We start from the raw sequence: 27,217 nt of genomic DNA, 5'->3' as shown, positions 1-27,217 counted from the left end.
ATAGTGATATGCAGTAGGTACACAAATTGATCTTTCCATTTATGATAGGACATCCCGAGATTAAAGTGATAAGAAGATTAATACTCGGGTAGGTCAAATCTTAAAATACAAAAATATTATCATCATGCTGATCTCTTTTCTGTCTAACAGCATCATCTCGCGATTATGACGTTCTGTTTTACAAGTGCCCTTGATCTGATTTTGTAATCATACTATAGTTGAATCATTTGTTTTGACTGTTCAAACACATCAAAGATAAAAAAAAAATTCAAAATGGATACTGTACAGTGTAGTGCTTTAAAAGGCCCTCTATTTCTCGATTTTCGAGAAAAGGTTAGAAAAGAAGAAAAGGAGAAAAAAATTCAATGACAATAGCATTAAAATATAAATTTGAGATTACTTCAATAATTTCAACGAAAAATGTATGTTGCTTTTGCTGGATATATAAGGGAGAAACTGATCTTGCAGCTCATGCTTAGCATTGAATAGGAACTATTTGAAAAGTGAAAATCCGATGATTTTAAGAAGTATACTGCAGAAGTAAATCGCTTTTTATCCTCTTTCTAATGCACAACAAGGTCAGCGTTGCTTATAAACATTTTAACACCAGATGTTATGGAATTCGCCCTGCTAATCCGTTTAATTGACATCAATCTTATTCATTAAGAGAAAACTATTTATTTCATCATGTTCATGATACACTTTTGATTGACAGTAACATGATGCGCGTGGTTATATGTAGGTCACCTATTTCGTTTGATAAGTACCATATGTACATAGTTATGTGATAAGTATGGATACAGATTGCTTGTCAGCAAACAGTACGCTTTCTATCTGTCAAGTTTGACCTTTCACTAACCTGTCACCAATTACGACCAAATTGATTAAAGGTTTTGATCAACAATTATGAGCACGATTGATTTAAGCAAAGGATCAAGATAATGAAATCGAATCGCTAACTGTGATCAGCTAGAACTCTAACAGGTTAAATAATGATGTTATGTGTCGTTAAAGATAGACAGTATGTTCCTTTATTTCGAGATTTTAGTCTCGCCTACCACGAATTCGCGAAGCGAGACTACATGTAAGGTGTATGTAAGGCAGATTGGTCATGAACATTTCACTTTAAAGTTTTGAAAAGATCCGTTGCTCAAACGGTAGAGGTCCAACAAAAAGTTGGTATAAAGTTAGATGACATAGTGCACATTTTAACACAGTCTCAATTTACGGAATATTTTCTAGAATTTATTTGTTTGTTTGATTATTTGTCTGTCGCCCCGTGAACAGCTGGGGCTATTTTGAGGCGGGGTCTCCTTGTAGTAGTTGGTGACTACCTCACTGAACAACATACGGGAAACCCATCGCGTGCCATCTAGAGCAATAAGGGTAAAGTGCCTTGTCCAAAGACACATCCACGACTGAACAGACCGGCACGTTTCTCAGCTTCTCGATATACACAAACCGATTTGGGAATGATATCGAAATCATTGTGAAGTTTGGAATTTGCTTAAAAAAACTCACTACACTGACAAAGCGGACAAGCGAGACATATTGTGTATTGTTAATCGTGGTTCTGATGAAATGAAACGAAACTATTTTCCTGGTCTGTTATATAACTTAGTCACTTCAGCGAAATATAGCATGTAACATTCAATACTCTAATACGAATTCAATACAGTGAACTGTACTGGGACATCAGAGGTGTGAAAATATATTAGATGGCAATCCAGTAACTTAACCTTAATACCATCCATTCTTAGGTAAGCAACAGACATTTGTGTATGATTTATATATACACTGTATATATTTACAGTGTATTCTGATGTTCTGTTGTTTATTCATAATTTTAATATATCATACTTTTTTAATTTCCATAATCAAAAGGTTTTAAAGTACATATATGTCTAATACTCTTATAGTTTAATTATCTTTTAGAATATTGAAATAATATGGAACAACAAATCTTAAAATTTGTTTTATCTGATACAAGTTGTTTAATATTCCAGTAGCGGAGATTCGAGATTATATATATTTATATATATATATATATGTACACGCGCGGGGTATTTTCAAATGTCTTTGCCGTTGGTTCCATCATAAAACATGGCACTGTACACTTTTATGGCTCTTATATATCATGTGATTGTATTTGTATTCTTTGTGTCTTGATAAAGGGCGGATTGCCTCGAAAATTTGACAATTTCCATTGTCCACACCGTTGGAATTACTTCTTTGCCCCACATCTATACGTACAAATTGTAGTTATATTGTGTGCGATTCTTGCACTCCTATATACTACATTGTATCATTGTGTTCTAAATATATCAAAAAATGAATACATTATTTGCTTGTACGTTTTGATTTTAATGAGTGCCTATTTTAAATGTTTTATATAACGGTTTTATCTGCATATTTATGCTGAAAAGAGTTGCGACGCAAATAAAGCGAACTTGCACTTGATTGATAGCACGTAACACATTGATACGCACCTGCCTTCAAATACAAGGCATTCCAATGGCCTCATAATCATCGTCGACAATAACTTTCTTCCTAAAATAAACACAATACTATTGTTTTTGTAGCTAATGTGACTCCTGGAGTTCTGATATAAGATCCGATTTTTAAAACGCTGAAAAAACATCAGAAATCTTCGGATTACGCCTTAATCAACCTGTCGCGATGACGTTTTCTTGGAATATAGGTATATATACATATATATATATATATACATCCCGGTGCATCCAGTACATAACCTACATGTACGCGTTGTAGCGTAACTGGCTGCGATAATATATGCAATATATATGGGGGGAAAAAAAACAAAAAAACGCGAAAAGTGACGGGTTTTAAAAAATAGTAATGATGAAATGTTTTATTATACAAAATGTACAATACTATTAATCTTACTGAGCATGCCCCCCATGTCACATACTCCATGTGTCTATGCAAACATGTAAAATGGAAAAAAAACAAAAAAAACAAACCTGCAGTCGTTGAATAGTATGTAGAAATCTACGTTCATTTAAACAAGTTTAAAAAAACTTATCTTATCCGTTTCCAAACTATCATCATTAGGACACTGCTGTCAATTTTTTTTCATTTGTTGATGTTAATTAGATAGTTTTGATACCGGTACCGTCGGCTCATTTTTATGCAATTTTGTGACTGGCAGCGTATAGGCTGTCGGCGCTGTAGCGTTTTTAATGACAAAACACAATCTCTAGAATCATGATCTACGATTATTTGATCTATTCTAATCATAGTATTCCATTGCGATCTTTCAGTCGTAGCCAGAATTAGTTATTGTGAAATTATCAAGTAAGTGTATATTTAGTGGACGCTGATTTTCGTGGAATAATTTTCTTAAGATATAGTAATCGTAGAGATGAAATAATCAATCGACGTTACCTCATTAAAGCGATATATAGCTATCGTGAAATGCAATGCAATGTATTTAAGCTTTCGACAACAACGGCTCTTTCAACACAATTTTGTGTCATGTGCCAGTAATCCTAAATATAGATATTTAGTGACAAGCAAGAAAATGGAATTTAGAGCAAAATAAAGATATGAATGATTTGTAACAGAAAACATAAAAGTACAAAAGTCGATCTTATAATAGAACAATACATAATTTAGAATTTAACACAGATAATGCAAAATGTTTTACAAACCAGTATTTTCTATTGTAATATTTTGTGTCGTCTGAAAAAGGCGACATATATGTATCACTATGTTGGCGTCGGCGTCGTCCGCACAATGGTTTCCGTGCGATAACTTGAGTTTCCTTGAGCCAATCAAACTCAAAGTTTGTATAGTGCTTTCTTATCAAAACTGGTTGCATGGGATTGCTTTTCAGGTTCGAAGGTCAAAGGTCAAGGTCACTGTTACTATAAATAGAAAATTTGTTTCATGTGATAACTCGAATTTTTTTTAGCCAATCGGGCTCAAACTTCATATAGTGCTTCCTTACCAAAAGTGCTTGCTTAGATTGCTTTTCAGGTTCAAAGGTCATTGTTACTATAAATAGAAAATAGGTTTGCTTGCGATAACCTGAGATCTCTTGGGCCATTCAAACGCAATCTTGATGTATTGGTTTCTTACACAAGTGCTTGCTTGTTTAAATTCCATCTCCTAGCTTGCTGCGCAGGCGACACGACACATTCACTTCCATGGAATTCTTGTTTTTTGTTTTGTTTCTTTGTTGTTGTTTTTTTTTTATAGAATTAAGCCATGGGATGAAAATATATTAATAAGATGGTGAATGATAATTAGGTTTCTGTTTGACTGTCCCGTAACATAATGTTATCAGATAGGACAGGACCCAAATTATCTATGTCGCTTTTGAAATGTACAATCTATCAGATAAAAAAAACCCAAACAATTCAAATGTAATGTGAAAAAAAAGTTTAGCAGATGCTTATGTAAAAATAGAATTAGTGTCATAAATACTGATTTACAAGCTATAGATATATGGAACCAGACACTAAATCTGATGATTTATTCACGGTTATTTGTCAGTAAACTAGTCCTCGTTGACAGATGTTGATGGGACAACCATCGCTTAGTTAACCTAGTTGACTGTTAGATGACGTTAGGACTCCCAACTACTTAGTACGTTACTGGGGCGAACATGACAGGTATTATTTGCCCTGTCGACCGTGTGTCATTAAGTAGTCCCATAAAGACGAGATGTAAAGCTAATACTATTTCTATCTGTACGCATATTTCTCGACATAGCCGTATAATTTTCTTTTGGCTCCGGATATGACGCGACAGGTGGCGTTACTGGTCTAGATGAAGTATGTGATTGGTCAATGTAGCGGTAAATGCAAAATGCAGATCTGCAGTTAAAAACGAAACAAAGTTAAGATTGAATGAAAGCTGAATAAGTGGAATGGCACATTAATAAAATCATATTCCTGATTCAAATGCAGTATTGTTACCACCAAAAATGATTCAAACTGATATAATTTTGTTATCCGTGCTGAAACGCATTCATTGATCAGTTCGTTAATTTATTTCACCAGCAGTTTTACATTATAACCACCAGCATTAAAACTATGCCGTTTATCTTTTTTAAAGATATTTCTTGTTTCATCAGTTCTGGTATTTTCGGTCAAAAGCCAGTGAGCTTGTTTCAATGTGTATTCACTTTAAGCCTTACGGCTCATAAGCATACTAAAAGATTTCATCATATAGTTTACAATCCTTAATATACAACACAAATTAACGAAATATGGACAGCATTAAAATAATTACTTTACACAGCTTGTAATATTGATTTCAGCATGTATTTAAGCCCCCATATAAGTAAATGTTGCTGTCAAACTTTATGAAACAAATGCTGTTTAAACTATTCTAACGAAGATACTTGTTATCGAATGAGGCGACTAAGGTGGGAATCCTCCCCCGCCCCATGGAGATTTGCGAGTTTGTTTGTTTGTTTGTTTCTTTTTTTGTTTTTTGTTTTTTCTATCCTCTTTGGCATCATGATCTCGACCAAAATGAAACCCTGTTGCTTTTTAACAACCCCCTTTCTTGACAACACCAGGCACCTAACCTCAATGTTGAACAAAACAACCCTAATTCCTAGAAATTGTTACTTACTGCTTTCTCATCAATTACCATATTGGGATCATTTTCAGGATGTCAGAAAAGTGTTGTACGAGCAAGTGCTATTGGTCGATGATAGCCAATGAAAAGTTTCGTTTCATCCCGACATTTTAAAATTGTTATTTCATATCTTATATATGTCTAAGCGAAGAAAACTCATTTGGACAACAGACGCTTCAAAGTAAGGTACATACAGGTTTTTAGGAGCTAAACGTTGTTGTCTGATGAGCTACTCGGAATAAATTAAAGCAGAATAAAAAGCGAAAACGTTATTACAAAATAGGCAAATAAATATTATAGGGATTTGACACAAAACATTGCAAAACCTCCATACCAAAGTGACAAGATAAGATAAACTTTTTGTATCAGAATAAAATTATATGCAGAATGCATAAATCATTCAGTAAGTATAAAACCTTGGGGACATAATAACGCGCTTTTCTCCCACTTGATCAAACAGTGTTGGGTCATCCATTACACTTAACATTCAAATGTCAACCTATTCTGCTCTGAGCATGACAGCTCGCCCAGACCTGACATTTAGCACGGACTTTACACGTAAAGGAGATATTATACTCTGTAAACGTTAACAATATGCTACCACAAGGTTTGCAGTCGATATTCATGCGAAGATGTTTAAATTGTCATTAAGGGATTTCTAATATTCCATTTTGCATAAAACAATACTTATTTTATCTGCATTTGATTTTCCCAGGGTCATTCAATTTTGTTTGTAGTTGCTTTTCTCTATATTTCTCAGTGGCATGTACTTGTAATGTTAAATAACGCTACGATTTTCGTTTACAGAGATAAAATGTATACATGTATGCAATTGTACATGTAAATTAGTGCTAGCGTCAACATGTAATTGGCTTTAATGAAAACAACTAGTCTAAGTACAGTACAGATACCGTCATAGCGAAAATAAATACAACACAGGCTTGATAAAGGGCGACACATATACATTAGTGTATGTCTTATACTGTATTTCATGTCTTTCAGGAGGTTTTTAATTTTCGCGTTAGTTTTGGAACAGAATAGCTCACAAGTTAATCTAAATTTCGTGATTAGTACTGTTGTTTTTGTATTACCATAACGGGGAAGTCAGGTTTGTATTGGTTTGGGTTATTTTGTTTAACGTCCTATTAACAGCCAAAGTCATGACGTGCCAGGTTTTGGAGGTGGAGGAAAGCCGGAGTACCCGGAGAAAAACCACCGACCTACGGTCAGTACCTGGCAACTGCCCCATGTAGGTTTCGAACTCGCAACCTAGAGGTGGAGGGCTAGTGATACAGTTTCGAGACACCTTAACCACTCGGCACCGCGGCCCCTTAAATCAGGTATGAAACACAAAGGAGACGAGGGCCTGTGCCTCATTTGCATACTGTATAAACGTACACATTTTAACTGTAAGCTTATTTTAGCGATTTCCGCGCTGAAAGGATTCCGACCAATTCTGATTGCTCTAATTGTAGATGCTGTATATTGTTTTGTATGGAACTTATAGTAAGTTCACCGAATAGGTTACATGCATTAAACGTGCGGTGTAAAGAAATTACTTGCATATTGATTAAGTTTCTGGATATTAAAGTTTGAAAAAAAAAATTAAATACCGACATTTCTTTGATTATTATAAAAGTATGATTTAATCCAGTATGGTTACATGTGTGAATACGCCCTCAACCAGGAAATGGTTAATAATTGGCACTGAAATATTGGTTGACATTTTAGAAGTCAAAAGTCTACTATCATTTAGTACCTATTAGAAGCTACTTCAATACACTACGTGATAATTCGGACGTATAAGCAAATGGAAATTATTCCAATCTAAACTCCATAAAAAAAAGGGAAACATCAACAAACCACAGATTTACACGGAGACCCTCGACAAAACACAGGTGTAAGTCCGTGCGTTCAGGAAGAATAAGAGTCTTCCGCATCACCGAAAGCACTCGCCATGTTAATCATGAATTATATAAATCTGTACATCTCGGTGTAAAATATTTGTAGTGTAAACTGTTTATCATGTATTTAGGTTACAGTAAACTACAATCAGCTATGGTTTGTTTGTGTAATGGTCACCGAAACATCGTCAAGGACATGTGAGACGTTTAGAGATAATTTACATCTGATAATAGCATGTCCACATCATATATACTTATCTTCTTCCAGTGATTTCAATTATACGTTTAGAATATTGATAGATTAGGTGACCCGGCAGTAACTGCGGTTATGTGATTACACAATGGCTATTGCAGAGTTTATTTATTCGTTTGCAAGGCTTATCGCCCCGTGAATAAGCCAAAGTCATTTTGAGGCGGGCTCTCATTGTAGTAGCCGGTGACTACCTCACAGAACAACATACGGGAGGCCCGTCGCGTGCCATTTAGAGCATTTAGGGTAAAGTGTCTAGCCCAAGGACACAACCATGTCCGGTTTCATCACAAACCGACACGGGAATGGAGCCTAGAACCGCGCTATTTTACAGATATATCACTAAAATGTCGTAACCCGGACACGTCACCATGATACTTCACCTGGTCACATTTTTCAGACAAAAACTGACTGCTTGTTTAGGGAAACGTCTTTCAAGCACTACAGGTAATGGTTTCAATACAGAATAATACATAAAATAATTAGTACAAATAAATTTTTACATATGATCAACATAAAAGGCTCTCCTCTCTGCACTTTTTGCAACCGTCATATTGAAACAATTATGGATATACAATAAGACAACTAGAACAATACAACTACAAAATGTTGATGTACTATTGGGTAAATTACCCAAGGAACAAGAGTTAAAATATATCAACACTTTACTTCTATTAGCAAAGTTTCATATTTCCAAACAAAGACTTAGAAACTGTCTTCCTAATATAAATGGATTCAAAAACGAATTAGATATTTACCTGAAAATAAAAGAAGTAATATTTAGAAATAAGATGGAGTACAATAAGTTTGAAAATAAATGGTCCATATAAAATATATTTTTCTCTTACTGAATATACACCTCTTATTTGTATAAGTATATATATATATATATGTGCATTCAGTAAATGTGTGAAAGTGAGTGTGAAAGCTGTATTAAATGTTGTAAATAATAAGAAAAAAATCCTTTATTTCTTGTTTTATTACCATATTCACTAACTGCCTTATATATAAGTACATGCCATAAAATCAATAATTAACAATAGCTACTTTCATTAGCCTATTTATATTATGTACAGATCCAGATATAGCTTTTAATCAAAGGGAGACAAGTCTCAAAATAATACTCAGGTAGCTTGCATTTCTGCTGTTTCTTAAAACCAGTATATATATTCTATACTATGCAACAACTTCAGTTTATGCAAATGATGGTCAACCTACTATACATATATATGTACACTTATCAACCTCTTAACACTGTAAGCTATATATAATTCAACAATGGTACATATTTATCCAAATTGTTCAATACACTGTACATACTTTATTTCTATTAGCCATTAAACATTGTTTCAATACATATACATGTACGCATTTTCTAAAATGTTGCTATTATGTATACCAACTCATTGTCACCCTTGATGCTCTTCTCAAAAATGATATTGTGCTAGAGTATACAGGTGGGACATCTTAAGATAGTCATGATGTATGTAAAATGTATAAAAGTTAGGAGGAGAAGGCTAACTAAGTTGTAAGAACTTGTGCCTATCATTTTTGTCGTTAATAAAACATATGTTTAAAACAACCAACTTCTTGGGGCAAACATAATTTTGTAATGTGAAGTACAAACGCTGAAAATACCGATATACAAACGAAACAATATATCTTACTCAAAATCGATCAAACGAGGGGAAATGTAAATAAAATATTTTGGATCGAAGATCATTGAAAACGTACAGGAGAATTATACCAGGTATTCCGCAGGAGTTAGCGTCTTCTGGTTAATCAACGACACCTGTCGTGTGACTCAGGTAAAACTGGGTATGGCATGATCTCAAAGTGAGAATAGAATACAACTCCCAATGAGACCATTGTACCATGGTCCCATACAACTCTCAAAACCTTTTCACCGACAGCAGCCGGCGTCTGTCATGTAAATAGTGCAGAACAAATCGTTAAAGCCAAAAATTAAAATCTTTCCATAGGGAACCAAAGTAGAATACCGACGGAAACGAAACCGAAACCATAATAGCTGGCGGAAAGAAAATCGTTGATATCTCTTTAATTACGTTTGGGAGAGCGAAAAAACAAAACAAATCAGGTATTTTTTAATTCATTTATTCATCTTGAGTTTCAATTCCCGGAAAACTGGACACATACTTTTCACATGAATATTATAGACCCTATGTAATGTTTTCATCTTCAATGACTGTCGACAGAAAAATCGTAACGAATAACGAGCATTTTAGAAGCGTTGGTAGCTTAGTGTATAGTATCAAATTCAAATTGAACCTATGGGGCATTTGTCCATTAGAAATAGGTGTTTTTGTGGGTTTTCTTAATGTCTTCGGTAGAATGCAGAATATACCGAAGTTATTTCAAATGCGTTTTGGATTATAGATTGAAATCATACAAAAATAGTATATCGAAAGTAAAAAATAATCGAAGCAATTAGCTCGATTCACAATTTCAGCCAAAATCTTCAAACTTTTGGTGAAACCATGAAAATTTAATGCGCCGAAAAATACAGTATTCGCAGTATACGGTATGCTATATTACAGTATCTACGGTACGGTATCTTGCAGTATTTACCTAAACGTAATCGTATCGTACCTAAGACAAACAGATCTCATCCACTGCATAATTATTTATATATGTAGGTGCTCAGGTCGTCGAATAGACTTGATAACAGGGTAGCATATTTATGCACAGCCCTTTATCGGTCAAGATCGTTGCTATCTCACGTCTTTCCGTCTAACAACTAGCTCATTCGGTCCAATTTGCCACCTGAGTCACTCGAGGAGACGCCAGTTCGTTTTAAACAATCTACCATCACGGACACAATGAGCAGATCCTTCCCTCGTATTAAGGCTGTCCGAGCGTACGTGTCCGAGGCCAAGCCCGGGGACCAGGGAGCCGACTGTCATGATGTTGACGATAAACATTGGATTAATGGCTACCCAACGCCGGTGGCAAATCCTATGTCTGTCCATCCGCAATACGCACCGTTCCGCAAGTCCTGGGGAATCAACGCCCTTGGTACCATGGTTGTGGAAGTGGAGGCCGAAAACGGCGAATGCGGGGTTGGAATTACCATCGGAGGCGAACCCGCATGTTACATTGTGGAAAAGCACTTGAGTCGGTTCGTTGAAGGCCAGGATCCGCGAAATGTTGAGCTGATGTGGGACCAGATGTTCCGTGCCACGTTAAACTATGGCCGAAAGGGGCTACCGATTCAGGCCATTAGCGCCGTGGACTTGGCTATCTGGGATCTACTTGGCAAACTCCGCGGTGAACCTGTGTACGCCCTGCTAGGTGGGAAAGTGAAAGAGCGACTTCCGGTTTACTGTACAACAGCTCGCCCTGACATTGCTAAGGAGCTTGGATTTGTTGCTTCGAAAGTTCCATGCCCTTATGGTCCAACTGCAGGAGAGGAAGGTTTCAAGAAAAATGTTGAATTTTTCAAAGGATGGCGTGAGAAGGTTGGTCCCGACTTTCCACTCATGCTCGATTGTTACATGGCTCTGACCCCTCAGTATACCGTAAGGTTAGCTAAGGCACTGGAACCTTTCGGCCTGAAGTGGATCGAAGAGTTTCTTCCTCCAGACGATTATCAAGGATACGAAGATGTGCGGAAAGCCATGATGGGGTCGAATGTCTTACTCACCACAGGGGAACACGAATATAGTCGTCATGGATACCAGCTCCTTTTGAATTCCCGATGTGTGGACATTTTACAGCCTGATATATCCTGGCTTGGTGGGATTACGGAGGCTCGTAGAATGGTTGCCATGGCGTCCGCACACAATACCATGGTCATACCACATGGATCTAGCATCTACTCCTACCACCTGCAATATGCATTCTGCAATTGTCCTGTGGCAGAATTCATTAATTTAAGTCCCAACGCTGACAAAATCGCGCCCTATTTCGGAGGACTGTTCCCGGACGAGCCACTTCCCGCCAACGGTTTTATTGACCTTCCGGACAAGCCCGGATTCGGTGTGACCTTGTGTAAAGACACACTAAGACGGCCTTACCAGAGGAGTGAGGACGAGAGCCGTAGACAGGCGGAGCTAAATATCAACTTTAAACCACCCGAAAAAGCATTTATGCCATTTTAGTTCAATCTTAGGGAGGATTATAAGCTAAAAGCGTTGTGCGGTCTATTGATCCGGAAAGACATATTACGGTATTGAACAGTTTTGTACGGTTTTGAGAATTGTTTTGACACTGCGAAAAGAAATATGTCTGTTTTCTTTTGTGATCGCTACATTATCAAGAATTTATTTATTGTCATTAATCAGAAAACATGATTACAGTACGCAAGAGTTAGACAAATATCAAAATAAAACATTATGGCTTTCTATATTGTGTTTCATCTTATGTATCTCATATAATTTTATCTTAAATACATGTTATCAGTCATTGAACAATATTTGCTCTGCGGCCCCACTAGATATGATTCTACCAAGCTCACTGGAAGGTAACGCGTCCATAACTTCCAAACATTTATTGTGACGTCATTATTACTGTTAATACTGATTTGTTCATTCATCATAGGAGCAAAATTCCTGAATATAGTCTTTAAAAATCGTTGTCAAATGGAAATATGAGCATTGAACTGCTAGCGCGCTTCATTAAATTTGCCTTTGTCCTCTTGGCATTCATCAGCCCATGATTTCCAACTGAAAGCAGTTCAATGCTTAACAACACTTGCTCTATACAATCGGAAGTTGCGTTTAGCTCAATTTCTGAGAAACTATTGCAGACCAATTATACCATGATAAACATACACTGTACATAGATCTCAGGATAATCAAATTCCGTTTTCGGTTGGAATGATAATTTTGTGATTTTTGACAAGCCTACCATTGCCAATAATTTTCACTTTTAATTACTTCAAATTTTACATACCATGCATGTTATTTCATTTATACATGTCACTGGCCTGTACTACCATACAATCATGGGTTGTACTGTGTGCAGGCATAGCAAAAGCAATACAGATGATTATAATCTGATTGGCCATACGATACTTCCATGTCCTATGTATCATAGGACACACATGTAATAGTACCACTTTTGTGACGTCATACAATAATGACGTCACATGATTGCCTCAGTAGTAAAAAACGTACTGAACGTATAGACATCCACATCAAGCGACTGATTTGAGAATGGTTGATTTGAGACTGGTCGGTTATATTCTCGTAAAAATCAGTTAAGTGATCTTTCAATCATGTTATTTTGATTTTTGTTTTGATTTGTTATTTTCATTAAACTAGTTATCATTTTATGAACTGATTGCCGGCTAGCTTTATCAATCATCATCATTGAACTCGTGTGATAAAAAGATTATCACATTAATGATCTATATATAACGTACATGTATAGGTATCTCAAGTACTGTATGATATACACTCAAGACATTTCTTATGTATAAGATAATTTATATAATTTCGTCATATTATTATTTTTGAAAGAATCATCATCATCATCATCATCATCATCATCATCATCATCATCATCATCAACATCATCATCATCGTCGTCGTCGTCGTCGTCCTGGACCTCACACACTGATATTTTGCCACAACAATATACGTGTAGGTATTATATCGATTCTAGATACATTCATGTGTTATTGACAAAGTATACGAAGTGTTACCATGTGTTACCATAAAACACTCGATCAGGGGAAGGGAGAACAAGGGCATATATCGCAGACCAGCTGTTATAGACGATCAGTCATACATATTGTCCATGTCCTAGGGCCACGAGGTCATCGGGGGAAAAAACACATGATCGGAAGGTAATTTGAAGTGTCCGTGATAAATAGTACGGTATATCTGGGCCGTGGTTCTGTAAACTTCTTTTGATTTTAATGAGAGATTTTAGTTAGGGAACTTTCCTTGAATTTTCTGATGCTTTTATGGATTTTTTTTAGGATAATGAAGTTCCTTAGTTTTAGGAATATATTGACCAGTAATTGTTTGTAAATAATTTGCGCAACTAAACACTAAAAATATTTTAATGTGACTGATACATATCGTATGTTTTGGAGTCCAGAGTAGAGGATTTATATATCCTGGCCTGGAAAATAAACTTAACTGATGAAACTTGCTCCAGATTTGCAACGTGGGGAATTATGTTGGGTGTACACGTATATTGACAAATGTCGAAAAAGTTATAAAAAAAATCATCAAAATTATGTTTCAAAAAGTCTCATAATTTGTCCTCCGCTTGCATCAAATTTGCTTTGTTTGTACATTGTTGTAAATATTTTTTGTACATCTAAGTCTGTGACGAGAAATAAAATAAAGTTTCAAAGTTTAAAAAAAGACAGACGAGCTCGAGGCGAGTGTTAAGTTGGGAGAGGTTTTCAACTAAGGGGACATAACTTGAACCTATCGAGCTATATATTTCATTATAACTAAGATTTTATTATAGATAACTGACGTTTAAAGTAACTCTGAATAAACTGATATCAATGGAAATAATAGAAAATTAAAGTAATTTAGAGCAAATAACTGTGCTTTATTGGTGCGTTCATGTACTTTCTTTTTTGCAGTATTTTACCAACACCACAAGTCGGAAAGACGCTTCAAAACATAACACTAGTCAGAGTTTGTTACAAGCACTTGCGTGACTAGTAAACATACCGGCTGCTACAGGTACATTTAGAAGTACATCACATGATCAGGACAACGACGCCCATCACCTAGTAAGTCTGCATTATGTGCCTCTATCACGCCCTGAAAGACAGGACAGCAAATGTGGGTTGTGTACTAGGCCTAGCCTCTTGTTCTTCTTAGTAAACACGGACCGGGGGTTCGTTACAAATAATATGATGTGTTAGATGGCGCGCACATAAATACAATGTAGATGTACAGCATCAATACGTGCAGTACATTGTATGACAGTAACACACATTCTGCCGTCTAAAGCTGATGTACTGCAGTATAATTACATTGCACCACTGACACTGTATATACATTGTACTATGTAGGCGTTTATTATAATCTGGCAAATATATTATCGTTAAAATAAAATATCCACAATGTACATTGGATTTTAACTTTGATTGTTAATAATATACTAGCCCGAGATTTCTCTGGCCCTGTCACAAAACTCGGGCTAATAATATACAAGCGCCTGTGATTGCACAGCGGACACTGTTGAAAGAATGTAATGTTAGGTAAAGAAACTTAGGTCATTATTTTATATAGCCTGAGTTTCCTCTGGTCCTAATGTTAACACCAGACTTTGACATTATGACAGATGTATGTACAATTTTGTACATGAAGATGCATCTGTAGATGATACTTTTGTAGATGTCTATATAGCACACAAGCTTATTAAGACATCCTTCTGTCAGAATGTCCGAGTCTGGTGTCAGGGCCAAAGGAAATTCAGGTTATATTTTGTACAATGTGCAACAGTGCATCACAACGACCATTAATTTGTCATGTATGAATGTATATTATTTTGAAAGGTCCTATTTATAGACATTTCTACAGGCATGGTCCCAACACTATACATATTAGATCATTGATGTCCATCGAAAGCTGGTGCTGGGACCAGCAGAAATACGGGTTAATGAGAATGGCTATACCATACACTGTAGCTCAAAGGCAGCCATCGTCCCAATATTGTGACAATATCAAACTATGAAGATAATGCTACTTTGACCCTACATTTTACTGTACAGTTATAAACACTTTTATTGGGAGTTATTTTCCTTGGATCATAAATAATTTGAGATAAGTATTAAAATTGCCTTTAAAGTCCTACATGTATATACATGTACATATAGCAGAGCAGAGCATGGTACAAATAAGCAGAGTTGCATGGTGGAACTGTCACCGAATGTTTGTAGATAAGATATGGCAAACAATGAAAATCGTCACATGATACAACTGTATTGTAACTCAGAAGCATTTGTCATTATCAGCAATTATCTACATGATAAAAACGCAGGGACTTGTATGGTGCTAATTTCCCAATTTCCATATTTGGACAGTGGGGTATAGGGAATATGTGTAAAGTGTCCAAGTCCCTGTGTTACACACTGTAGTCATTATATTGTTACATATGCATTGTGTGGTTACAGATTGAAGGAATTAAGCTGTGAGTCACAGGCTGGACTATGAAAGTTCAAGGTAAGATGGAGACGGTCATGGTTGAATGCTACACGATAATGCTAAAATCATTGATGCATGGTTCCAAAAATGGCTGGGGATGAGGTTGATTGGTTCCTTGATGGAACAATAAAATTTACAAGAATGTGCCAATATTTTCCTAAATGATTTGTCAATATTTTATAATCTGCATATTATAACCAAATTAACACCAACCAGGATGATTAAACATAAAACTGTGGACAAATCCTGCAATTTGTAATGCATCTTGCTCTTTTAATAAAAGAAAAAAAACAAAATGAAAAAAATAATGAAAAAGAAATAATAATATAAGAAAAATTAAAATTTTAAGATTGGTGGAGAAGGATTCCTTGATAGCCTCCTGGATATGGCGTTAACAAAAAGAAACCCGGGAAAAAATTCCAAGTAAAAAGAATGAAAAGAATTTTTTTTATTTGTTCTGGCTGAAAGGGATTTGTGAAAATACATCATGTTCATAAAATGTGTGTGGACAGTGTATTACATTTAGTTCGAGGAGGAGGAAAACACACAGAGATGGGTCCATTAGGTGACCTGAAACAGAATTTGTTTAGAATTTACATCTTTCTTTTAAGTAGTGGATGACAACAGGCTAGGACTTAACTGACACTTGTCAATATTTTTTCCAGGTACAGATATGATTCTCCCACTTCTTGTTCTTGTCATCATCGGCACAGTTTGGGGACTCGACAATGGGCTAGCCAGAACTCCGCCCATGGGGTGGATGTCATGGCAACGATTCCGTTGTATTACTGATTGTGAAAATGAACCAAAAAACTGTATCAGGTAATTAGAATTTAGGTGTTGGTGTCAGGAATGTCATTTTAAAATATGATATTGTTTTTTTCTTCTTTTTTTTAAATTCTAAAATATTAAATGAATTTCTAAAATCAAGAGGCCTGTTCTACTTACAGTTATGATATTTGACCAGTTGCATATTGGTTGAAATGACTGACATTTGTCCAAGTCATTCTGTCAATACTAAACATGTTAGGTTTTATGATCAATACTTGTCTGTAGCAGGGTGGGATGAAGTATTGTCAATCTTGTTTAAATAAGGGCACGTGATTTACCTCCATGTCACATATTGGTAGCAGATTTATTAAAATGAATTGCCTTGATCCTCTTTTGGTGTCATAGTTGTGAATCTGTTGAAATCTTTAAAAAAACAAAAATGAATACTCAAATGCCAGTCACTATTAATACTACTGTAGAATGATTGCTTCTTTCAAAATTTTCCACTGAAAATTTCGAGCAAAAGTAACAGATATATCTTTCATGAAAATAATGAAATTGGCTATAATTTTGCTTGTTTTTGAGAAAAATCTCATCAGAATTTATTTATAATTTTGATTAAATATCAATTTAAATAATGCATATCGAAGATGGTGGACATTATTCTGACATGGTGTGGGAATAATTACAATTGAGCTTCAATTCCTACTTTTATTTAACATGTTTTTCTCAACCATGTGAGGGGCCTTATATGTCGTGAAAGTGTGGCACTGAAAAAAGAAGAAGATATTTTTGAAAAATATACCTGATCTATAGATAACTTTATTTGTGTCTACAGTGAACAGTTATACAAGGATATGGCTGACCGACTGGTGTCAGATGGTTATGCTGCTGTGGGCTATGAATATGTCAACATAGACGACTGCTGGATGGCAAAGGAGCGTGATGCCAATGACCGTCTCCAAGCTGACCCAAAGAGATTTCCTAATGGAATAAAGGCTCTTGCTGACTATGTAAGATCCCTGGTCATTTCAGAACAGATTTAGTTTGGGACTTGACAAGAATTTACAATAACATTTTCTGTCCTTGCATTAAGATCATTTTTTCTGGTCAACATTTTATCTTTGAAGGCAACAAATTATTATACAAAGTTGGGAAAAAACAAACTAGTGTCCCTTCTATGTGTCCATCTGTAGACAGAAGTTAAACTAAAGTAAAACACTTTACTTTCTCATCTAGTTTTATAAAACTTGGTGCACATGATCAGTACCTAAATAGTTGTGCACTTGATTTTATCCACTATAATGATATTCCTGGGAGTTATGCCCCTTTGATTATATATATTTGATATTAAGGGGTTGATATATTTCCATTGTAATGATTTTCCTGGGGGTATTGCCCCTTTAATAATCTATATTTGATAGTAAGGGGTTTATATATTTTCATTGTAATGATTTTCGTTGGAGTTATGCCCCTTTAATACTATATACAGTAAACCTCCGATTAATTTGAACATGCAGATAGTTCGAACACACATTTTTTTCCTAGAAAAACAATAATTTTTCAGATTTACGATGGATGTGTGTTTGTGTCTAATGATTTCACTCTGCCGAGATTTTCGCCGATATTGACTCAAATAGTTCGAACTCACGCTTATTTTCTGAAGCATAATTTTGAATAATTCGAACTGGTTCGTCAATATTTATTTAATTTTGTTCGAACTAACCAGAGGTTTACAGTATTTGAGAGTAAGGGGTCGATATTGCTAGCCGTTGCCTTTTAATGGGATATGCTACACTCCAGCGGAAAAAATTTCAATTGAACATCAGACCCACATTTGAATATAGCTTGTAAAAGTTCTTACCCTCTGTGAACACTAATACATATTTGAAGTAGTCAGGAGACAAGTTGAGCTTTTGGTACCATGTAAATGACAGAGCAGCATAAGAGATAACTCTCTTTTATGGTTTCTTTTCAACCCTATGAAACTTTAGTGGACTCTGCCATTCATTCATCATTTGAAGTCCAATATGGTCAGTAGGGGTGAAAGGGTTAATAGTTGAGATGATGTGCATCAAAGTTTTACTTTATAAAGACACCATTAAACTGGGCTTGAAATGTGACAACAAATTTATCAACTTGATATACTAAAACTGTTTCAGCATAAAATAAAATTTTGATTTAATGTTTTTTTTTGTGTTGCATGATTCCAGGTTCATGGTAAAGGCTTAAAATTAGGAATCTATGAGGACTTTGGAACACACACATGTGGAGGTTACCCAGGTAGTAAGTTCTACATGCAGTTGGATGCTGAAACCTTCGCCTCGTGGGGTATAGACAGTCTCAAACTGGATGGTTGTTACACTGAAACAGCTGATATACCCATAGGTACGTAATTGTGGACTGGTTTACTCAATGTGTGTCTGTGTTATGTGTGTGAAATTTTTCAGTATTGATGCTGAATTCCGCAATTTGGAAATATTTTCCTTGTATGTATATATACATATAGTCTGTTGAATTTTCCCAATTCACCTATAAACATTTTGTACGTATTGCGTACAGATACCACAAATGATCATACTTGCCTGAAAATCACAAGGTAATTGAGGGAAGGATTAATTATTTTTTTTTGTACAGACATTTTAGATGAGACTTGTCAATTCAATATGTCAAATCTGACCGATGATTCCAATTAAATGTTGTAATGTAGCTTTGATAACTTACAGATTCCTATCATGAGTGCACATTATATGCGAATATTTACGGTATATAAGGCCCAGTTTCATCAACATTACTAAACTTGAAATTTTCCATTAAAAATCATGTATAATTTAGGGAAAAAGTTAAGGAATTATCTGTAACTTCTATAATGCTTTCTTATGTAAAAGTTTAACTTAGGGAATTTTCTTAAGTTTAGGCAAGGTAGAAAGATAACCTGGGGCCTGGTAAGTTTTTATTCCTCCCCAAACTGATGAGGTTATGTATCTAGACTTGATTTGTAGAACTGAACTCTATAAAATTATTTTGTTTTTAAGATTATATTACCTGTACAAATTTTAGAAAAACTTGAGACAGAAAGCATATATTAGCCAAAGTAACTTAAAATCTTCTTCTTCAGAACTGCAATCATGATAATTTCTCAGGTGTTTCCTACATAATTTTATAAGACTGATGTTGAAATGTTTCATTATTCCAATGACCCTGGCTGTTAATAGGACGTTAAACAAAACAAACCAAACCAAATTTCATTAACACAGATTAACACATGTATGATTTAATGTCTAGTAAAATATTTCTAAAAATATTTTTATAGTCTAGTAAAATGTCTTCAGACTGATAAAATTCCTATTTACAGGCTACCCCATCATGGAGCAGTTTCTGAATTTGACAGGAAGGCCGATTCTGTACTCCTGTAGCTGGCCAGCATATCTTCAGAAAGTAGGTATAACATTGTACATGTATATGTTACAAAAGAGGAAGTTTCGAGATTCCCTCAAATATATATCCATATCAAGAGGTAGAAATATTCGTTTAGAGATAAACTCCAAGTTATATATTGAAATGATAGATAATGAATGTTTGGAAAATGTCATAGTTGTCTTCTTATTCTGATAGTAGACTTAAACTGTAATATGGTTTTAAAATTCAAACTTCATAATAAATTGTTTTGTGGAATATGATTAAAGGGAGTTAATCCATTTCCTTGCATCATTATTGTATTCTAGAATAATCAAGAATGGACATTTAACATTAAATCACATTACCTGGTATGTTACAAAAGATATTAAAAAAAAAAAAACAAAAAACAAACAAAAAAAGAACAATAGAAATGTTTGTGTATTTAACAAATCTAAGCTTGTCCTGTGTGCTGCTTTTATCCAAGTCTTCTCAAATGGCAGATAATTGATACATGCACTTCAAAATTCTTTAATTAGCATATGACTTAAGTGTATGTACCTGGTATGTGCATTTAATACATAACTGTTTATATATTGGAATTCTGGAAAGTTAAAAGAAAAACACCTTCAGTACAGTTTGTATGTAGGTAAAATTTCATTTAATATATATAGAGGTAATTTAAGACTTCTAATTTTATTGTCTCACATATGGTGTAGTCTTTGATCGAAATTATGAATTTTGTATTACTAAAATGGATATTTTTTTCTCAGCCAACCTATCAGGCCATTGCCAAGAGCTGCAACATATGGCGTAACTATGGTGACATACAAGACTCGTGGGGTAGTGTTGAGTCTATCATCAACTTCTACGGAAAAGATTCTGGAAATTTTAGCAGTGTTGCAGGACCAGGAAACTTCAATGATCCTGATATGGTGGGTTTTGTTTAGAGATTCTTTGATGACTGATGTTTTTTTTTTTAATTTGCCTCATTTGAGTTTGTTATCTTTTTATTTTTCATGATATCTGAATTCTGGACCCATTTTCATAAACTTATATATATATATATATAATGAACTTTCGATAAGTGACATGTTTTGAATGTGTAGCTAGATAGTGCCACGTATTATTTATTATTACTCTGGCTTAACAATTAATAATTTGTGTACATTATTCATGAACATTTAATTTAGTAAATTTATTAAAAATATCAATTTTCATCTTCTCACCCTGATATCTCTACATCTGTCCCTTTTCCTTCCAACTATTTGCTATCTTTCTATATAAATCAATGTAATCATTTTGTGTCGTTATCACACTTTCTGTAACATATATTTGTGGAGAGGGCTTTTCTAAGTTGTAATAACTTGTGCCCGATCCATTTGTTTATAACAATAAAATATTTTCAAATCAAATCATCAACTAATTTTTCTCATGGCTTTTTCATGGGGCTTTTTTGGGCCATTAATGGGCCCATTCCCAATTGAAAATACATGTATTTCATATCTAAGCCAAATTCTCAAACTGTTCAGTTTACTCCTAAAAAATCTTCCCCAATTTACCAATTTTCTTCCTAAAATGAGACAAAAAGGCCCTTTCCCAAATCAGTGAGATAAAGCACTGTTTCTGTAAATCTCAGATTCGGTGATCAAGTTCAGTGTATTTATAGTCCTTGATTCAAGTGATAACAAAAAAAAAATGAAAATAAAAAAATAGTACATTGTGTAATTTTAAAACCAACATTTCTATGCTACTACAGAACTGCTTTATCTGGTAATAAGCCCACGGCAATAAAGGCCCACCAATGCCAGATCAGTGAAAATGCTAGCATTGCTAGCCAGTGCTGTTCCATTGTCTTCACAAAGCCCATCCTGTTGTATTTTCAACACTGTGCTGTCATATTATGCTTTGTTAGATTTCCTTTAAGGCCATTAGCTCATTTTATGGACCAATAAATGTTTCTACCTCTTCATTAATTGAAAGAAAGGTCTTGATTTGCATCTTTCATATTGTTATACTTAAAACATAGATGTATCCCTCTTTAAATTGCCACACCCTTTGTAACGTCAGCATCTTCCTTAATGGTTGGCGGTATAAGGAGATATTACTGTAGGAAATGTTCTATATTACAGCTGATCATAGGAAACTTTGGGTTGAGCTACAACCAGCAGCGTGTTCAGATGGCCATGTGGTCGATAATGGCCGCTCCTCTACTCATGTCTAATGATCTACGAAATATTCGGAAAGAGTCCAAAGATTTATTGCAGAACAAGGGTGCGATTTCGATTAACCAGGATCCGCTCGGAATTCAAGGAAGATTGATCCATACCGTACGTATCATATTCTTTTCTACATAAATTGCCTAACTTAATTTGTTGATAAAGGTGTCCGCATTTTAGGTGAAATAGACTATTGGGTTACAGGTGAAACAGACTGTATTTCTGTGTTACAGGTGAAATAGACTGTATTTCTGTGTTACAGGTGAAACAGACTGTATTTCTGTGTTACAGGTGAAATAGACTGTATTTCTGTGTTACAGGTGAAATAGACTGTATTTCTGTGTTACAGGTGAAACAGACTGTATTTCTGTGTTACAGGTGAAATAGACTGTATTTCTGTGTTACAGGTGAAATAGACTTTATTGTTGTATTACAGGCTGGTAAAATACAAGTTTGGAATAAACCAATAACACCACAGGGAAATTTTGCATTTGCAATACTGAATTTTGGTGATGGAGGACCAGGGTCACTAGTAAGTTGTTTTTGAATACCATTAGTAAAACTTACCATTTTTATCCAGCAATAAGTCCATGTCTGGTAATAAGTCCATCCCTGGTGATATGCCCATACCTGACAAGAAGCCCATGCCTGGTAATAAGCCACTGTCTGATTATAAGCCCATACATAGTATGAAGGCCATGTACAGTCAAACCTGCTCTAAAGGCCACCTCGAATAAGCGGCCACCTCCGTTAAGCGGCCAGTCTGTGGTCCGCCTGATAGAAAACAGAATATAATGAACCTTAAATAAGCGGTCACCTGTCTAACACGGCCAACGGCCACAAAAATCTCCCCCCGAGTCGTTGTATCGTCCTGTATTAAGCAGCCATTTTTTCGGGAAGTAGACATCCGCGATGATCACATGACCAGGTATTTTTATCAAATTCATCAAAACTTTGATCTTTGTTGGTTTTCATTTCAAAATACACTGTACATGGTATATTGTTATCAGTATCAATAAGTGCATTATAATATGATACTTTCAATAAACTGTTGAAAAAAAGAATTAGACATCAGGCCGTTTCTGGCCAACCTGGTTTGAGCAGCCACCTGTCTTAAGCAGCCAATATCTGTCAGTCCCTTGGGTGGCCGCTTAATACAGGTTTGACTGTATATATCAATAAGCCCATGCCTGGTAATATAACCACTTGTCTCTAATATGTCTATTGCAGTTTAATAAAAAAAAAGTAAATGTTGATTCATTGTCTTGCAATAAAAATACCCCCATCTTTGAGTCAAATTTATGGATTGATATGATATGTATTTATATTGTATCTACAATGAGATACAGAGTTATTTATTGACATATCAATATTCAATCAAATATATATACATTTTATTTAATATTCTTAATTGAGAAGGCTGGCTTCAATAGGCAAGCAACCACAGTAGGACATTGGTCTAATACAATGCCAGGTAATGATCTGAGAGGTACAGATTAATCCCTGTCAGTGACAGTTTGTGTTTCTCGGGAAGCTGATATCAGACCATATCTTCTACTGGTGTAGTTGTCCCCATGGTATTATAATGTAAAGACACTTTTCCCTAATTGCTCTGGATGGCATGCAATAGGCATCCTGTATGTTGTTCTTTGAGGTAGCCACCAGCTACTACAAGGATACCCACGTCAAAATGAACCCAACTGTTAACAGGGATATAAGTTCAGCAAGCAAACAATATTTAGAATTTAGAAAATGTAAATTAAATTGTAGAATTTCTTTGGTCGGTAATAATTCTATTTTTATTGATTTCATCAGTGAAAGAAATGTGATAAAAACTGAATTTGATAACATTGAATCTTTTGTTGTCATGCAGTAATTAATGTTGTATAAACACTCACAGTCAGTAAAATACATTGTAGATTTCCGTGAAGGGAGCCACCCTTGGCCTGGTAGATGATCGGGGTTACAACATCACTGATGCCTTCACTGGAGAGTACAGGGCTGCAGTCAAACCAAACTCATATTTCAACCTGACAGTGGTGCCTTCCGGTGTGTTCCTGGGTAAAGCGTACCTCCTGAAATAAATACCATAATTAGACATTTTCACTTAGTTTCCTGTAGAAATTTCTGTTAAGTAGAAATCTGCATAAGTTTGAGACTTAAATTATTTAACGAGAATTAAGATTATTTTGGATATCTTTTCAAATGTTCCTGGTGACTATAAAATTTGTGATCAGAAAAATTTGTATAATTAAAAAATGAAATCTCATTTGATTATGGTATTGATACCCAAAAGTAAAATTGTCCTCTTTTAATGCTAATTGATTTAATTAATTTTCTTCATCTGATAATTTCGTACAGCTACTCGTGAAAAAAAAAAAAGATCTGTCCCTTCTGATTGGCTGTAAATTTTATAAAAAATCCCTTTTTGCATAAGCGATCATTCCTGGTTCATTATATTTGGAACTTCAAATCCACAAAGCTATTTGTTTTGAAGACAATGACATATTGTGTATTGTCTCTTGTTTGTTGTGCAATACAATTTTCACAAATAAAGTCATTTAAGAAGATCTGTGATGACTGAGGCTCAAACGAAGAGAGATATATATACTATTTATCTTTTGTTTTATGTTTTGGGTCAAAGCAACATTTATTACTCGCTTGATATTTTTCACAATGTAGATAATGGGTCTGTCAGACAGATAGTGTGAGATTTTGTCAGGTTTTGCCATATTTGACTTTTCTTTATATAATATATTTATTTTTATATTATGTACCTTATTTGTGAATCAGAAACTTGCAATATGTCCTCATGTAAATCTGTTACTGGCTGGTCATACTTTTTTCCCTTTAGAAGTATTCATTTAATACGCTAATGTTAAACAGTAAGATACATACATCCTGAAAACAAGCTGTAACCTAATTAACACGAAGTGAGTATTTATATGAATGGAGTTGGGGTATAATGATAAACAAACAGTACTTCTAGTATCCGATTTTTAAATTAGTTCCAAAAGAATTATTAATTTTTAGTTAAAATTTTCATGTAGATGCAGCAAAAACCATTTCAGTGTCATCACAGGTATTTCAAATTATTTTGGTTGAGAATTCCGATATCTTAGAGAGAGTTGTCTCCCTTCACTCTGTTCAGAGAAAAGTTCTATCTAAAATTCTTTCTATCAATTATTAATTAATTGAAGCCACACAATTTACAAATATATCAGGATGATTGTGTTTTGACTGTAAAAGCTAATATAAATGATTCAGTAAAAGATATACACACGTGTTCCAGACCAGAAATGGTAAGTTAAAGGGACGTTCCTTCATTCAGACATCAAAAACATGCCAAATTTCTATTGATAAAATCTATGCCCCAATGAGGATTATATGAGTTTTAGTGCCTACCAGTAATGAAAGTAACGCTGAAATGTACAGAAAAATGATGATACGTACACAAGTACTGTCTGTCTTTGCTGTAATAAGTGATATTTCGGGTCGAATTGAGAATTTTAAGGATTTCATACTTGAAGCACCTTGGTCTCCCTTGAGATTAAAACTGCTGTACATGTATTAATGTAAAGATTATAACTTTTACTACTTGGGAAAAATACACATTTCTCATTAAGTTTCATTTTGGCGACCTACACTTTATTCAAACGAAAGAATGCCCCTTTAATGAATGTGAATACAAATGGTATGATTATTTATTGAAATTTACTGAAGTTGAATTTATCCATATGATGATTTATTTTTTGGTGAACCGTTTCATATTTAACAAATAGATAAAATCTATGGCTCTGTCCTCTAGATACAGATGTCTGTGCTCTAGGGGTTTGATAGACATTTGTCAATTTGTTTACTTGATTGTCAAAAGATTGCTTTATTTTAATTATCAATTTCCTTGAATTTTGTCCAGTACAAAAATGTAAAAGTTGTGCATAATCTTTACAAAATTTATCATGGACTGTGATCTGATTGTTCATGTGTGATTATGTCGACTACTTCAGTTTTATTTTGAAATGTTGTTATGGATATGTACTTTTATGTTTGTATTTTCTGATTACACTTCTGAACATTCCAGCAATTGGCATAGTAACTTAAAATTACTGACATCTTGTACTATGAAGCAGACACAGAGAGTGAAAGTCTTCTTATTCTCAAAATGTTCATGAAATATATGTATACATTTATATTTTCTATCTATGTTTACAATGAAATATCTTAGATATCATTAAATCCATTTTGTTCATTTTTTTTTTTTATTTTGTTAGTCTGGTAAAAGAATTATCAATATCTTAAACTTTGGCCTTTTATTAACCTTACTCTAGGTTAGTATTTTAATAGTTGGGTTAATAAAAATCCATGTTCACCTCAACCAAAGATAATAATTGTTTTATGTACCTGCCTTTATTATTTACTTAGTATATATGATCTGGATGTAGAATTTAGATCTGAAAAGAGGACCGTTGGTCCCTTGTATGTGTGGGTATGAGGTAAATAAATTTGTAAGAGATTTAAATCCATATTCTGTATTTTGTCTCCGCAATAAAATAATCTGGAAATTGAGCTTTATAATAGTCTTATTTGTATAAATATGAAAACTGGCTTCTGACTTTTTTCTGACAAGAGTTGTCTATCTTATCCTTGATACTTTAGCATGGTTGCACCCATCATAGGTCAAATACCAACTTCATTATTATAGATTGATCTGTCATTGATCTACCTTCTGTACCCTCTGGACCTCATGGATCTAATATATGTAGAAACGAGGATTTTCCTCTGAACCTCATGGATCTAATATATGTAGAAATGAGGATTTTCTCTGGACCTCATTGATCTATCATCTGTAGAACTATAGAAACAAGGATGTTCATTAGGACCTCATTGATCCTCCTAGGCTCATTGATGTACCTTTTG

The 27,217-nt window shown here is 34.6% G+C and overlaps 2 protein-coding genes across 2 annotated transcripts; both read left to right on the top strand.

The window, feature by feature from the left end:
- The first annotated feature begins 10,458 nt into the window (after positions 1 to 10,458).
- On the top strand, positions 10,459 to 12,136 carry LOC117329670 (L-rhamnonate dehydratase-like). The gene has a single exon (XM_033887722.1). It carries the CDS (start codon positions 10,611 to 10,613, stop codon positions 11,889 to 11,891), a length of 1,281 nt encoding a protein of 426 aa, XP_033743613.1. The 5' UTR covers positions 10,459 to 10,610; the 3' UTR covers positions 11,892 to 12,136.
- Positions 12,137 to 14,530: 2,394 nt separating this feature from the next.
- Positions 14,531 to 26,866, top strand: LOC117329669 (alpha-N-acetylgalactosaminidase-like). The gene is made up of 10 exons (XM_033887721.1): positions 14,531 to 14,546; positions 15,884 to 15,932; positions 16,580 to 16,736; positions 17,524 to 17,698; positions 18,899 to 19,073; positions 20,041 to 20,123; positions 20,855 to 21,016; positions 22,214 to 22,411; positions 22,737 to 22,832; positions 24,220 to 26,866. The coding sequence occupies exons 2-10, from the start codon at positions 15,920 to 15,922 to the stop codon at positions 24,382 to 24,384; spliced, it is 1,224 nt and encodes a 407-aa protein (XP_033743612.1). The 5' UTR covers positions 14,531 to 14,546; positions 15,884 to 15,919; the 3' UTR covers positions 24,385 to 26,866.
- The last annotated feature ends 351 nt before the right edge of the window (positions 26,867 to 27,217 follow it).

Source organism: Pecten maximus, chromosome 6 (assembly GCF_902652985.1).
Source record: "Pecten maximus chromosome 6, xPecMax1.1, whole genome shotgun sequence".
NCBI classification, from domain to species: Eukaryota; Metazoa; Mollusca; class Bivalvia; order Pectinida; family Pectinidae; genus Pecten; species Pecten maximus.
This window is presented reverse-complemented; position numbering and strand designations above follow the sequence as displayed.